Source organism: Chrysoperla carnea, chromosome X (assembly GCF_905475395.1).
Source record: "Chrysoperla carnea chromosome X, inChrCarn1.1, whole genome shotgun sequence".
Taxonomy (NCBI): Eukaryota; Metazoa; Arthropoda; class Insecta; order Neuroptera; family Chrysopidae; genus Chrysoperla; species Chrysoperla carnea.
The window spans coordinates 36793480-36810331 of NC_058342.1; the positions used below are offsets into that span (position 1 = coordinate 36793480).

Genomic DNA, 16852 nt, shown 5'->3' on the forward strand with positions numbered 1-16852 from the left:
CTATCCGATTTCGATAAAAATTTGTAGATAAGGTAATTTTGACCCAAAGAAAACAAAAATTGGTTTCATTTACCGATTGGGGTAGTAGTTTTTGAAATATCGCCTGAAATTAGTACAAAATTCTTGATATATCAAAAACTACTATGTAATCTGATCGCCGAATGAATCCGATTTTTGTTATTTTTGGGTCAAAATTACCTAATCTATAGAGTTTTATCGAAATCTGGTATAATTTTTTTTTTTCGATTTTCTCGATTTTTTTAAAGGGGTACCCCTTAAAAAAATTTCAAAAAATCGAAAAAAATTTCATCTTTCCGATTTGGGTGAAACTCATTTTATAAGGTAATTTTAACCCAAAAAATTCAAAAATCGACTTCATTTAATATTTGGAGGAGTATTTTTCGAGATATCGGCAAAAATCGATCCAAAATATCATTTTTCTCAGAAACTACTAGCTCGATCGCCAAATGAGTACGATTTTTGAATTTTTTGGGTCAAAATTACCTTATAAACCGAGTTTGATCAAATTCCGAAATATAAAAAATTTTGCCAATTTTTCGATTTTTTCAAAGGGGTACCCCTTAAAAAAATTTCAAAAAATCGAAAAAAAATTTTCTATCCGATTTCAGTAAAACTTTGTAAATAAGGTAATTTTGACCCAAAAAGTTCAAAAATTGGATTCATTTACCGATTGGAGTAGCAATTTTTGAAATATCGCCTGAAATTACTGCAAAATTCGTGATATCTCAAAAAATACTTATCCGATCGCCGAATTAATCCGATTTATGTAATTTTTGGGTCAAAATTACCTTATCTACAGAGTTTTATCGAAATCTGATGTAAAATAAAATGGTACAAAATTCCTTACCAAAATTTTCAATAGTTTAGGAGCTATGGCCGTATAAACAATTAATTTGTTTATAGTTAATCCCCACTCTTAGCAAGTTGAAAATTCGGATTCAGCGGGTCAAAAAACACTTCTTGTTCGCTAGGACCTGTAAATGCATACGAAACCCACTCAGCGCCTGCACTAAATAGTACAGATAACAGATATTTAATTAAATACAGATCTACTAAAAAATATATAAAAAAATCAAACTAATTAATAAAATATTAAATAATTATTGATGATAGATTGATTAATAATAATAATATTATTTACCTACCTACCCATCTACAAACTTATTACTGATATAAATACACAAATAAATTAAATATACCTAATTAGGGATATCGATAGCATAAATCATCATCTATTATAATTAATTAATTAATTAAATATAATAATTATAATAATGTGATCATTTCTTTATTAGCATATTTTAATTAATAAATATATCGACGTAATCTAATTAATTAGTAATATCATATCAATATTAAAACAATTAATTAATTAATATTTATATAATTAATTAATTAATTTAAACTTATGATAGCTGACATACACATAACAGACAACTTAAGGTGATTCGGATGCTACAGGAAGGCATGAATATAATGTTTAAATAAAAATCACTTAAAATAAGATGTAATATCCATTGCATTAATTTTCTGTTAACTACCGATCAATTTAATTAACATTTATTATGAATACATTTTAATTATTGTTTTGATTATGTTCAGGAACAAATAATAAATATGGCAACAGTGTATGTACAGTCTAAGCTTCACAATAAAATAGAATGGCTAACAAAATAAAGTAGATAATAAATATATTATTAACCTATTTATTTTTTTATTATACATAAAATGTTAATTGTTGTAAGACACACGTTATATTTTGATTTTTAGTCAGCGTCAAAGATTTACGAATTTCGCATCTACCAAAGAATTATCCTGTTTGAAATGAGCAGTACTTCAATGCGTTGTTGCCACATTTAGTTACTGTCTTTAAACTCACAAAAAAATACAAAGATAGAGGTGTCATACAATTTTTATTTTACCGATAACTTTTGTTTTAAGTGGTCAATCGTGTTGTAACTTCGAAAAGTTATTCAATACAGGTGGATTTTTTAAATGATACTTCTTTTTATATCACGTCAAGTTTCGAGAATTCTATGAAATCCTATGCACTTCCTGTCGTTTAGAAACCTACTCGTATGCATTTGTTTGGCAGGTTTAATATTAAATATTTCGGAAAGTGTGGGGTAAATTAGTATAAAAAACGGAATGTTAACTTTGAAATAATTAGCATCCGAAATACCTAAATGTTGTTATAGTGTAGGCGATGAGTGAGTTTCGTATTTACGAAACCGAGCCCTTAGCGAAAAAAAAACCCACATAATTTTATATATGAGACGATTGCAAATCAAAATACGTCGAAATACACTTCTTGTTCGGTGGGACCTGTAAATGCATACGAAACCCACCCAGCGCCTACACTATTAATACGGAACAAAACATACTAATTATTTAAGGAAGTTCCCTCGGCAATAATAGAAAAAATAAATTAGTAGATAAGGATCCGAATTTTTAGTTTTTTATAGTTAACGAAATATATTATTGTATAAAACAAAAATTTGGGTATCTTACCGTTCAATTAAGAGAGTTTTTATTAATTAAAAATGCACTAAATAACATAACCATCCTCATATCATGCTATGTTATTTAGTGTATTTTTAATTAATAAAAACTCTCTTAATTGATCGGTAAGATACCCAAATTTTTGTTTTATACATTATATATCTACTAATTTATTTTTTTCTATTACTGGCGAGTCACCCTCCTTAAAACACATAAGGTAAGGTAGTTACTGTAGTAGGTACATAATACAATTATAAATATACCTATTAGTGTCTATTATCTATTGTACCGAAACCTATTACTTATCGATACCTAGGTACGATTGGGTTTGTTGCAGTTGAAAGAGCTGTTGTTGTTGCATACTGTTCACTATCACATTACTACTAGACTAACTAGACTTACTAGACTACTAGACTACTAGATGGCAGACCATGACCACATCAAAGCACATATATCCACATCCATCACTTACACATTCTTACTATCACACAGCTAGTTTACTATCACTTACTTAATATGCCTTCATCAGATATTTTAACAAAAAGGATACACAGACACTGTCATGATCATGGTCATGGTCATGATTAACTGTGTGTTCAGTGTCAATACAATATTATCTTTTTGTGAGCTTTTTACCCGACTGCGTAATGCAAACAAATGCTAATGTCAAGGGCGTCGCCAGTCGATGGTAAACTGCTTTATCGAGAATGGGAGAAAGTATGAATTGTAGGTACAAGTAAAAAATATAGGATATAACACGCGAAAATTTATTTTAATTTTAAAATTAGACCTATTTTATCATTAATTTACCTGAAGACAGGCGTGGATCTAGAGTTAAATTTTGGGGAGTCACAGACACTGGAATCCGGATTTATACTGGTGAGAACCGTGAACCTTTTTTGTGTTTTCGTGTGGGGGGCTTACCGAAAAATTTCTTTTTCTACATTTTTGTCCACCTTTCACCGTATGAGCGCCCTTTTTCTAAAAACTTGTTGTCAAAAATGATTTTATTATGTTTCTAATTAGTCCATTTCTGTTTGTCTATTCGTTAATAAGATAACTCAAAAGCGAAAAAAGATATCAAGTTGAATTTTTTTTTATATCGTGCTCCGATCCAAAAAAGTTAGTTTGAGTTCGTAAATTGGCAACATTGGGCCTTGTAAAGCGCAAGTAAAAGAACAAAAGTTTAAATGTAAAATTGTTTCATATAAACAAGTAAATAACTTTTGTTTGAAACATTTTTTCGTAAATAACTTTGTTTTCCCGTGAGAGTCTAAATTGGGGTCACAAATTTAGTTCATTTTTTCTCAATAACTATAAAAGATGGTTGATTGATTGTTATTTCTTACTAAACTCATTCGATAACTGAAATTTTGAAATCAATAGAATTTTACTTCTTTAAAGCAAGTGGGTGCTTTGAACCACTTTTTTGAATCTTCAGAGGGGGGCAGCATTCGACTGTGCTCGCATGAAACTTACTAGAGCACAGTTGAGAAGGGTGGTGGGGCTCTCTTGACAGGACACTGTCAATTGAACTATCACCTTCATAACATGGTGATCTCTAAAGATCCCACTTGTAGAGCTTGTATGGAGAATGACGAATGCAAATAACATGTACTGAAGTTTGCAGGGGGTGAAATTCAGAATGTTCGGGTTCCGAAACCTTGGAACCATCTTTCCTGAGAGAGATCCCGTCGGAGAAGCTGTGGAATTTCTGTATGGCGTTTGGCCTCGACAGAATCATTTACCCAAAGACGTCTCGTTTTCAGGTGACAGGTCGTTCTCAAGAAGGGCACAGAGGACTCTTGGTCTAGGTGATAAGGACTCATTTTTGGTACCTTTTGTCTTAAGTCACCATTATATTTATAATCAACTATATTCAACTGTAAACCGAACCCAACACAAAACAAAATATGATAACAATTTTAATTTATTTATAATAACGAATGCATAACTTTTAATGAATATTAAGAAATATTAATTATTAGCTATTATTATTTTGTTATAAATAATAAATAAGTAAAAGTAAAATAAAGTAATTAAATAAATGATGTTGTAAGTATGTAAGATTGTAAGTACCAACCAATAGCAGTTGTAAGTAGTAACAGAACAGTAACAGTTACTATAATAAAAAACAACTGATAAAAATAACAGCTTTCATCCATTCATTCATAATAAATATAATTATTTGATTTGATTTGATTTAGATTTATAAAACCACACATAAACATGAATATATAAGCATTAGAATTACTTGAATTAAAACAACACACACATACACACACACCACACAATAAAGCACTAATTAACTAATTTATATTTTATTTAATTATTTAAACTGAAATCTCACATAACACAACACAACACAAGACAAGAGGACATAGTTACAATCACAATCACTTTTATTATTAATAATTGATTGATAATAAATAATTAATACAGGAAGGAAGTAATACTATTTAGATACAATTAAACCACATAAAACAACACATTTAACAGATCAGATCAGATTAGATCAAACAACACAGTACATTACAATCATATAAATATAAATTAATTATATTTATATTAAATAAAACAATACTTCATACTTAGTTGTGTGTGTATAATAATTAATACTTGATAGTTGTTATATTATTAAAACATTTGTGAAGTTATAATTAATTATATTAAAATTTCTTGTTTTATTTTGAAACTAAATCAAAACTGTTGTTGTTTCTATTTTAATTAAGTTTTTAAATTTTAATAATAATAATAATATTATTATCAACATGGCAGTCCTATGACTAGCTATGGTTATTGGTAGTCTATAATACTGTATTACTGTTACTGTACTGTCTGTCTGTACACTCTGTAATAGTAATATGGTAATGGTAGCTGGTTGGTCTTGGTACATGTTAGATGGTAGCACAACACAACACAATCTTAGATCATTTATTACTAGATAAGGCCCATCGTGTACCCAGCACCAGTATGTACATTTTAGTTTCACAGAGAAAATTAACAAAGACAATAATACAATATTCAAATAGTTGATAGAGAAACATAATACCAGAGCATGGTATTCAATGCGCATGATCGTATTGACGAAAATTAGCTAAAGTTCTTTAATTAATTCTGTGTTAAAGTTATAAAAAAAATGGTTAGATATTGTTTTATTTGCAAGAAATATTTTAATGTAGACATGTATCACAGATTACGTAAAGTTAAGTCATTAAATAATATTTATTAAATGGAAATTATTATCTTGTAAATACGCTCTTGCATTTATTATACTTCTCAATCTTCTTTAAGAGGTGGCTGCCATATCCAGTTAGCATATTTTCAAAGAACACAATCAACTACAAACATACAAACAGTACCTACAGACGTTAGAATTCACTTAACTTATACTGTACAGAGAATATATCGGTAAAGGTACTTTACAGAGAATATATCGGTTTACTGATATAGTCTCTGTACTGTATTTCATAGTCATACCTGTAGCCTGTACCTCGTAGTCGTAGTACTAACTATATCTACATCGGGCGTTTTCCGAAATATATATCAGTATACTGGCTATTGGTTACTGACGGTATAAATCGACACCATACTGATGATTCGTTTCAAAATAAACTGATCAACGCCAAATTTTAACTGTATTCTATTTCAAAAGAATGGAAATGTTAGCTATTACGACAATTTATCGTGTTGCTGTATTATTTATCGCGTTTTATTCATAACGTCGTTATTACTGGCCAGTAGACTGATATATATAACGGCTAACGCCCATCGTACACTGTATTAGCACTAGGTACTAGTGTGTGTTCATTGTGTACCTACCAAGAAGACTAGAATAGAGGAAAGTTAACTCTGCATTACGAGCAATGCATTCGATGGACCCAAACTCATATACGTCCGAAACTTATCTGAATTTGGCGGCACTGGTCGTATCCCACGACCATATGTATTGGTTCTGCGCAACTGCGTTACATCTCCGTCGTTAGTTATAGCATAACTCTGTAATCTTACGTGTTGTGTGATTGTTTGTTTAATAAGTTGTTTATATTTTATAATCATCAGATATTAAAGAATAAAATTGATTTGCCGCCAAATTCAGAACTCAATTGTCTTTACGTCAATTGAACAATAAAAAGTCTTGATTTAAATAAACCATCAAACGCTTAGAGTGAGAAAATATGGGATCGGATTTTAATGAGCGGCTAAGTAAGTGGAGCTGAGCTGTGTGTATAGGTAGACGTAGGATCAGGATGCATGAATATGTAATGAATGAACAAACCTCAATTAATATATTTATTATATAATTTAATTTGTTTTAATAAAATTTTAACAATTTTTAATTTGAATTTAATATTTTATATTGAATTAAATTTAAATAATAATAAGTATTATTATTATTTATAAAACATAAAATTTAATAAATTATATTTAATATGTGTTGTGTTGTTTGTTATTCTATGAATAGATAAACAATTTAATTATGTATTATATAATATAATAAATAAATAAAATAATAATAATTATGTTGTATTTATTTGATGACGAAAGATGGTCAAACACTGTACGAATGAGACGCAGACAGTTTCTGAGATGGTCGGATCTATTCAAAAAGTATATAACTCGTTTGTAGACACGAGAATATCAGAATAGGGTAAGGTGGAAAAATCTAGGGGAGGCCTTTATCCAGCAGTGGATTTAAACCTCGCTTACCAAATTGTCTTCTCTACATTGAACTGACTATTTTTTGTATATATTATTATTATTATTTATTTATAATATTTATAATAAATAGTTAGTTAATGAAGTTTATTTATTATATACAGGGTGTTCCACGGTCAGCGACCGATCATTCGAATTTTCTGGAGAACCAGACATAATAAAATTATGTTGGAATACCAATTTTCAGACTTCTATTATGTTTGGTTTTTCATAAACTTCTAATGGACGGTCACTGTGAGTGAGGGGGGGGGGCAGCCTGTATATTTGAATTGATTGTTGATCATCTATATTCATAGTAAATAAAAATCAAACACAATATTAAATAATTAAATATAAATATAATATACTGACTGTACGGTACTGTAACTGTAACTGTACTGTACGCTACTGTTTTCAATATTAATCACTACAATTGTTGTTGTTGATTATTATTAATAACTGTTGATGTTGTTGTTGTTGTTGTTGTTTTATTATTATTATTATTATAATTATTAGATGATATTAATAATGTATAAGTAGTAGGTGGTTGTAATAAATCTCTGTATTGTAATAAAGCATCACGTAATGGACGTGACACTTGTAATGATGACGTAGTCGTACATTCAACCAGATGAGGATATAAATCAATTAATTGATCCCATGCATTTGGACTAACTGTAAATAAAATAAAATTAATTAGCTCTAGTTACAAACTTGGGACTAAACTTAATATACCTTGATATATTTAATATATATATGGTATAATTACCTTGTGCAGATGTTGCTTGTTTCATCATACCCACTAAAGTAGTAATCGCTTTTAAAACAAACGATATTTCAGACAATCGAAATCTTGGTAATGGACATTTACCACTTTGTAGTTCATCTTCGTTAAATTTCTTGATAACTTCTTTAAAGCGATGTAACAATGTAGTGATTGCCAACCGTCCAGCCGTTTCAGCTTCAGTCTTGGTGTTGCTAGTTGTATTACTAGTATTATTACTATTACTACTAGTACTAGTATTAGTTGAGTCTATTGTTGAGTTATCAACAGATACGTTCGATGCGTTAGATACACTAGATGCAGATGATATCGTTGGATCAACTTTGTGGAACAATGAAAAGTGTAAAAGAGTTTCAAAGCATGTCTTTGCAAACTCTTCACGTATCGTTAACTCCGTTTCGCAGTCATTCAACATTGACGTGTGTGAGTGTGATGTGTGTGAAGCGTGTGAACTGGTGGAATGTATTGAACCTTTGTTTAATAAAACAATTAGACTCATGATAAAGTCTTTGGGGAGGTCTCGTGAAAACGGCAATAATTCGTTACGAAGTAAGTCAATTATTTGACAATCAATTGCTTCATCTTGTACTAATTCATCAAGGCCACGATCTGAAGGAGGTTCACTTTTTGGAAATAGAAAATCTTTTAAAGTGTTTGCTAATTCTGTCCATAATTCACTTTGAAACTGTGACATATTCTTGCTGGCAACTGGTAATCCAATACGTAATACTGTTAATAAACTTTCTGCAGCTAATTTCCAAGTACTCGAAGAGGGGCAGTTGTATTTCAAAGCTAAGGGCACGTGTAAAGCTTCAATAATGGCGTGCAACACTTGAGCACGTATAACTGTCTGAGCTGACGCATTACTCTCATACAAACTGACAGCCATTTTCAAAGACTTCTCACCAAACGGAATGTAATTCAATGAATTAAACTCTGATGGATTTGACTTTGTGGAGCGCACGAAACGCACTTCGCCAAGCGTACCATAATAAGGGAATTTACAAGCCAGCTTACTAAACGCTAACAATTGTTTAAATATATGAGGCAACATGTCGGGATCTGGAGCTGGCGACGTGTTTGTCGTTGACATCGCTTCAATTGTTAACAAGTCGATTGCATGGAGCACCGAGTCGTGTAAAGGTGTGAGTGACGAGTCTGACAACGTTGACAAAATGTAGGGCGCTGATTCACCTTGCATTGGCACTGTGACCGCATTCAACAAAACTTCACATAGCTGTTGAACGTCTTGATTAGTAAAACTAAAATCATTTAAAATTAATTAATTAATTATTTAATTCACTTTTAATTAATATTAAATACTTACTTTTTATTTATATGGCGATATATGGCTGGGAATATTTGTATTAAGGTGGTAAGGAACGCTTGTGTTGGTATGTAGAATAGTTGGTCTGATGCTGATGTTGATGTTGAGTGATGTTGACTCTGGCTCTGACTCTGATGACATGCCTCAGACACAGGCAAGTCACCAACATGTACTGGAGATGGATCTGTAGGTGGAGCTGTGCTTTTCAACGCAATATTTAACCATCGTTTCCAGGCCACATTCCACATATCTTGTTCACTTGAACTACAATTCATCCCATTCCCATCATGTCCTTTATTCAAGTCATTAGTCATTGGGATTGTATCATCTAACACTTCTGCATTGCCATTGCCAGCACCATTCACTTTATTCAAATATAAAACCTCTTGGAATGATTTTAAAGCAGCCAATGACACTTCATCGTTTTTACTAAGAGCGGAATGTTCAATAAATTCTAACAACAAAGCCCAAGCGTTCGCATAATCCGGCAACGTTTGAAGTAGTTGTCGTTTTGTGTTAAATACACGAGCTACGCCTGATAATGTTAGCACTTGAGTTTCAGCCCACTGTTTTTGAGCTGTGTTTCGTGTGTGATGAATCAAAATGTTACCACCTGTATCGAATTTCTCGTTGCTTGCTGAACTCGATAATATTCGTACTTTGTCCAATAAGGGGAATAACACTTGCCAAACAACTGCTTGCCATGTTGTTTGCATGAGTAAACTACCATGAGCTGTAATTGTCGAAAACAATGTTTGGCCGGCTGATTTGCGTACAGCGGGTCGAGAGTCTACACATAAATCACCTAATCTTATGTACAAGCACATCCAAAGTTTATCAAAGTTCGACATGTTTGGAATACCCGGTATGTCGGGTAGCACTGAATTCTCTTCCATTTGTGTCTCGGATAATTTATTACGATTTTGATGGAAATAATCGGAGATATTCCACTGAAACATGAACACACAGATATGTATATAGTTAGGCAGTTTACTAGTTTTTAATTTTAGTATTTAAATGATTTACTGAATTAATTACCATTAGTCCAACAGCTGTTAGAGAAATATTCAGCTCTTCTGTTTGAAATCCAAATTTATTAACGGTATCTACACATTGAGGCAAACATCGCCAAGGCATTATTGGTAAGAAGTCCGTCACAACCAATTGTAAACATTGGAAAGCAACTCGAATTAAACTTTCACTAGAATAGAAGAAGATAGAAGAAAGTAAAGCAAGAAGTATAAGAATACTTTTAGAATGAATTTTATTTTAATTACCCTTGATGAATTGATACTGCTCCAATTATACCCAAAACTAAAGGCCAACCATGAGTCAAAGATTCACCAGTACCATGCAACACTTGAAGGACACACTCCAATTGTCGTTGACGCACATCTCCATGTGGCACTGAAGACAGCTCTGATAAAGGACTCAACAATAGAGTTTGAAGCTTCTGGTTATCTTTTAACGGGCCACTGCTGTATTTATATTGCAATGCAGCCTTCACAAGATACGTTATGGCTTCCACACCCCATTCACGCATCCTGATGTGTGGATGATGACACACTTCCAACAGATGATTTGTAAGTGGACGCCATAGTACTTCCACACGTGGTAAATTCACTAGGCCAGTTTCTAATAATTTAGCAACCGCGAACAGAGATGGTTCACGATTCGAACACGCTAATTCCATAGCTTCATGTGATAATTTACAGAGTGCGTCAATTAAATGATGTAGAGCGACGTCATCCAAATATTGACTGGATTCAAACAAACGACTTAGCATTACGGACAAGACAGGTAAATCTGCCATTACGGCGTTTGTGATAACCGCATTTGTCTCGGGTGTCGGTCGACCAGCTTTCAATGAACCACCCGTTGACGGTTTCAATCCAAGTATCCACACCAAATGTTGCAGTGTGGCTAATACTAAGTGCCAGGCGGTACCCAATATGCTTCCATGGCAATGTGCTAGAACTAGCAGTGCACGCATGCATTGTAAATTTTTATTTGTTAACATAACTGGACCTTGATGAGCACCAATTGGTAATGAAGATGTTGGCAACGGAGTTCCAACTACAACAATTTGTGGTCGAAAATCTGATTCAGCTGCTGCGTTATAAACTGACATATACTGTGCATGCGCATTCATATCTTGGCTGCTACCGCCACTGCCACTACCGGATCGTGAATGGCCTCGAATTGAATTCCCGGAGCCGGGAGGTGTTGCTGTGTTCAAAACAGTTAGCGCATAATGAGGCGGTAAGGACGCTTTACAAATGGCTGTAATGAATGCATCGCGTGGAATGCGTAGATCCAACATTCCACACAACGATGCGAATGTTTGCATAGCTTTAAGCACGTTCTCAGAGGCTTGTTCGTCCGTGCATGCGTCAATCAATGGACATAGTGCTGCCAACAAGCCACACCAACTTGAATTGATTAATTGTGCGTGCATTGCGGCTTCATTCTGATCGCGAGCTGTGTACTTCATTGGCAACGCATTTTGAGTTTGATCGTCACTTGAATTGGTTTGAATCGTTTGAACTCCCTGTATTATAATTGATAGAGAACGGATAATATCTAATAAGCATGCGTATGCTATTGATATTCCATAGCCGTCAGGAATTGGAGGTGGTTCAATTTTATCCAACATTTCTAGACTAAAAAAGAGTAAAATAAATAAATTAATGTTCGGTAAATGTTCAATTCAGTTCAATAAACTTACTAAGTTGATTTGGCTTGTCCTTGTGCAAACGTGACAACAACAGGTAACCAAATTCCACGTGAAAAGAATCCACGTTGTGGTGAAACACCAGGTCCAACTGGCAGACCAGCCATTAAAGCTGGAGGATGACCTTGAATTGCTGCAGCTGTTAAATTATGTGCAGCTGCATGACTCATATTCATGTTACTTGAATGTGTACTTGTAGCGTGACCATGACCAACATGACCCGATTGACCAGATTGACCACTGCCAATTAATTGTGGATTTAAGAACAATGATTGTACGTAGGTGCCCAACGAATTGACAATATCTTGGAAGATATTTGTGGCATGCGCTTTCAAATCGTAGCACTCACAAAAGGATTTTAATAGTTCTGGTTGTACAGTCATACGGTGTAGCATTTCTAGGGCTAGTGCTCGTTGCCAACTGGGTTTGTCTGGATCCAAAAATTTTACAATCAACGAAAGAAATATTTCACATTCTGTTATCTAAAATAAAAATAATAATAAATTTAATTAAAATAATGAAGCACAGTACAATTAATTATTAAATTCAATCCAATATTTACAACTAATTTGTGTTTGAGTTTGTATAACTTTACGAGTTATGACCATGACCATGGCCAAAGGTGGATCTCTAGCACCTAGACCAAGAGTCCTTTGTGCCCTCCTTGAGAATGACTTGTCACCCGAAGACGAGACTTCTTCGGGTAGGAGGTACTATTATAATCGGACGAAGCTAAAGGATTTTGTCGAGGCCAGAAGCCACGCATAAAGCCCACAGCCCAAATAGTATTTTAAATTTAATTGGATTGGATTGGATTAGATGAATTTCAATAATGATAATTACCAATAAACTATGATACTTTTGTATAAGAATTGAAACAACACGCAATAATCGCATACTAATTGGAAAATAAGGCTTATCCAACGGAGTTACATGTTGATGTTGATGTTGTAAGGATGCTGATTGACCACTTCGATACTTGATGTTGGGCGAAAATAATTTTATAACCAACGCACATACTCGTTCTTTTAACAAGAAACTAAATTCTGGATGTTTATAGAAGACAGCTGCGAAATTAGCTAAAACTGATTCTAACAATTCTAATCCAAAGGTGCGGGTCATTTCAGTCATACCAATTAACCAGTATGGTTGATCTGCATTCACTAATTGTACTAAATCCTATAAATAAATAAAATAAAATCAATTAAATTATATTTATTAAGGGAGTAAGGGCATTTTTTCGGTAAGATTGGCACTTTGAACACAGGCTTCTATGGAAGCTAGGTAAAATTACAAACAAAATCGTAAATAACTATTGTCGTATCGATTAGAAAGTTATAAAAAACGAATGATATACAGATGTAACGGTAGTGATGACCTGTACCAAACGTCATTCAAATCACGTCTACAGTTCTTTTTTATTTAGACCAATTTTGACTTTCAAATGTTTAAAAAAATGACATAATTAGTTGTTAGAGGACATAATACAAGAAGCAACGGCAACATCGCTTTTAAAATGTTTATCGTACATGACAATGAAATGAGCGCGAAATTTGATTTGTATTAAAATAGCCAAATATGTTTTTTAGATAAGAATATTTGTTAATAATTTGATACTTTTAAAAGTATAGTTTCAAATAAATACATGGACATTCAAAAATTAGTAAATTTAGATGAAAACATTTGATATAAATATAAATAAAATAAACAGTAGCAGTGATACCAACTTGACATTCGTTGTCATTTTATTTTACAGTGTTGCAAGATTTTTTATCATAAAAAGGACTTCAAGAAAACCAAATAAAATAAAATAGATATGAATCAATTATTATTACGCAATATTTATTAACTTTTTTCATAAAATTAAAGGGTTTTTATGCTTGTTTGCCAATTATTATTAAAATTTCATTCGATGAAATTTTGTTCTTTAAAGATGATGGTAATGGCAAAGAAGTTCCATACATTTAGTATTGGAAGCTTCCTTTCGGCCCACCTTCCTCAAGTACATAACCTTACTCCCTTAATGAATTAATTTTAATAATATTTAATTTTAATACTACCACCATACTTGAAACATAAGATAAGCGTCAGCAGCACAAGGTTGCAAACCTTTTGGAGGTTGTCCACTAGCTACTTTTAATTCTTCCATATTGGTATTAGCATTAGTATTAGCATTATCATTGTTCTGTTGTTGTTGTTCAATAGCATTATCTTCAACAACCACACGTTCAAAGACCAACGATACCAGTTGTCGTACAGTAGCACCAGCCGTATTTATTGTCGTTGAGTTTCTGGTGAAATGTAAACGAAAGCATAGCACCAAGGTTTTAGCTAATGTTTCTCCGTGTACAATTGTGTTTGTGGTGAGTAGTAAAGTGACTGATTGTAATATTTTCACTTCTTCTGTGCCCGATTCCATCAAAGTCCAAAGTGTGTCTGTGATGTAACGTGCTCCTTTCTGATCAATCACTTGATGCGTTATTAATCTTTGCATCATTCCGAGACAAAACTAAAAAAGGAATAAATAATTAAAATTATCTGCTAACTACTGCGTGATACATGATATGTGATATGTGATACGTGCTGATACATGATACGTTTTTAAAATGAACACAACAAAACATAGGTTAGGTTAGGTTATATTAGCTGTCGACGAAGGACACATTTAGGCTATAGAACCCATTGTGATACCATATACAGGGTGTCCCACGTTGACGTGTCCCAGTTATGGTGGAATACCAATTTTAAGATTTCTTTTATGTCTCGTTCTCCAGAAACTTCTAATGGGCGGTCACCGTGGGACATCCTGTACGTGTTTTACCACCTTTTCCGTTGATAATTTTTATTTATCAAGCTCCTCAATTATTTTGAGAGGCTTTTGAGGCTGAATAATGAATAATGAATAAAATAGAATAAAATACAATACCTTAATGATTTTTAAATCTTTGGATTCACATCCTTGGACCAATGGATACAAAATTTGATTGATGACCGCGTACAAGGTAGGTCTTGGAACATTCGTAGCACATCTTAATTTATTGATAGCTTCTTCACATGACTACAAATATAAAAATTACAAATACAAATCAATAACAATAATAAAATTAAAAACATCTATTTACGTAAAGTGGGTCCCTAGCACCTAGACCTCAGTGTCCTCCTTGAGAACGACCTGTCACCTTAGGAGACGTCTACGGGTAGGAGGCGCTATTAAAATCGAATGAAGCTAAAGGAAGAAAGCCCACAGCTCCTCCGTCGAGATCTCTCCTAGGATAGATGGATCCAAGGTTTCGGACCCGAACATTTTGAATATAACGCCCTGAAAATTTCTGCAGGTGGAAATAACATGTATGGAGGTTTCGTCATCCTCCATACAAGCTCTACAAGTGTGATCACTAGCGATCCCCACGTTGCGAAGGTGATAGTTCAACCGACAGTGTCCTGCCAAGAGTCCCACCACCCTTCTCAAGTTTCAGGCGAGCACAGTCGAATGACCTAGCTGTGGTTATACACAGTTTCGCCTGTCGCATGCCTTCTGTAAATGGGCTTGTCATCGCAGGCATTCTTTGATTCGGTAAATTACAGAACATTTTGCTATGGAAATGACAGGCTCCGGTGAAATTAGATACCTATACTTAGATTTAGACTTAAAAAGGTTAGATTTAATTTACTTTTGATCTGTATTTTAAATATTTCAAGTGATGTCAACACTCACCTCACGTATTTGTGGATATTTCTTTTTAGTTTCAGATGATAAATTCTTAAAATCATTTTGTAGAGTTTCAATAAATTTCTTGAGTACTTCTTGGTTGTGTGTGCTTCGTGGATCATATGCCATTGTTTAAATAAAATACAACTAATAAAATAAAATTGAACAAGATAAGATAAATAAATACTCTGAATACTGTTTGTTTGTTTTGTTTTTTGTAACTATTTTGTAAAACTAGGTACACTAGATGATAATGATACTGTTAGTTGTGTAGATATGACAGACAGGTGATAACAGTAACAGATAACAATTGACAGATGACAGCTACACTACATTAAGTACACTAAAGTACACTTAAACACTACACCAATTTATATTAAATCAAATAATTTTTAATTAAACTGCTGCTTGTTCTTCAAATCACAGCACACTTATTAAAAACTACACAAATGCTAGTATTGTAATAATTGTTTAAAATTAATGTATTGTTGTTCATTTTCATGTTCACCCACATCATTATTATTATTATTACATTTAAGTTTAATAACAAACACGGCACTGTTCATTGAAACTGTATCTATATGTAATGTTTTATAAGTACATGTTAGTTTAATTTAGTTTGGTAATAATAATGTGTTGTTGATTAAATTTTAATTGATTATTTATATTCAACATAAAGATATCTATATTTATATTTATATCCATGTCCATGTCGTGTTGGCACTTATTATTTTAACATCACATCATATCGTAATGGTAATCATAACATTCAAGATTCAACTTCAAGTGAATCGAACGTCAACTAACTACATAGAATAATATACCTATCGGATAGAATGAAAACTACAAAAAACCGGCCCTCCTACGTTTTAAGGACGAACTGTTTTTAATTTAGCAAGGTTTTCAACCATAAATATTTACCTCTTCATATTTTTATACCATGTATACGAAATATATCAAGGTATACTAAGTTTAGTTCCAAGTTTGTAACTCTTAAAAATATTACTACAAACAAAATTTTGGTACAGGTGTTCATAAAATCATCTAATTAGTCCATTTTCGGTTGTCCATCCGTCT

The 16852-nt window shown here is 32.7% G+C and overlaps 1 protein-coding gene across 3 annotated transcripts; it reads right to left on the reverse strand.

Annotated features, from left to right (window-relative positions):
* Window positions 1–6963: 6963 nt before the first annotated feature.
* On the reverse strand, window positions 6964–16231 carry LOC123302583 (protein MON2 homolog). Of its 3 annotated transcripts, XM_044885565.1 has the most exons (13): window positions 15782–16231; window positions 14993–15124; window positions 14135–14575; window positions 12910–13245; window positions 12278–12548; window positions 12061–12157; window positions 10610–11995; window positions 10371–10533; window positions 9506–10282; window positions 9333–9457; window positions 8240–9267; window positions 7991–8182; window positions 6964–7896 (listed from the first exon to the last, which is right to left on the reverse strand). In XM_044885565.1, the coding sequence occupies exons 1-13, from the start codon at window positions 15902–15904 to the stop codon at window positions 7649–7651; spliced, it is 5319 nt and encodes a 1772-aa protein (XP_044741500.1). In that variant the 5' UTR covers window positions 15905–16231; the 3' UTR covers window positions 6964–7648. The 3 variants fall into 3 exon arrangements, with proteins under 3 accessions (XP_044741500.1, XP_044741499.1, XP_044741501.1); XM_044885564.1 differs by having other exon boundaries at window positions 7991–9267; window positions 9333–10282; window positions 12061–12548; window positions 15782–16189; XM_044885566.1 differs by lacking the exons at window positions 14993–15124; window positions 15782–16231 and having other exon boundaries at window positions 7991–9267; window positions 9333–10282; window positions 12061–12548; window positions 14130–14215.
* Between the last annotated feature and the right edge of the window lie 621 nt (window positions 16232–16852).

What these genes read in the sequence shown, in the direction of transcription:
- LOC123302583 (XM_044885564.1), bottom strand. Translation starts at nt 15,904, where the DNA reads ATGGCATATGATCCACGAAGCACACACAACCAAGAAGTACTCAAGAAA. An exon ending in AAGATTTAAAAATCATTAAG is followed by an intron (nt 14,576 to 14,992) that starts GTATTGTATTTT and finishes TTCCTTTTTTAG; the next exon opens with TTTTGTCTCGGAATGATGCA. An exon ending in ACAAGCAACATCTGCACAAG is followed by an intron (nt 7,897 to 7,990) that starts GTAATTATACCA and finishes TTTTATTTACAG; the next exon opens with TTAGTCCAAATGCATGGGAT.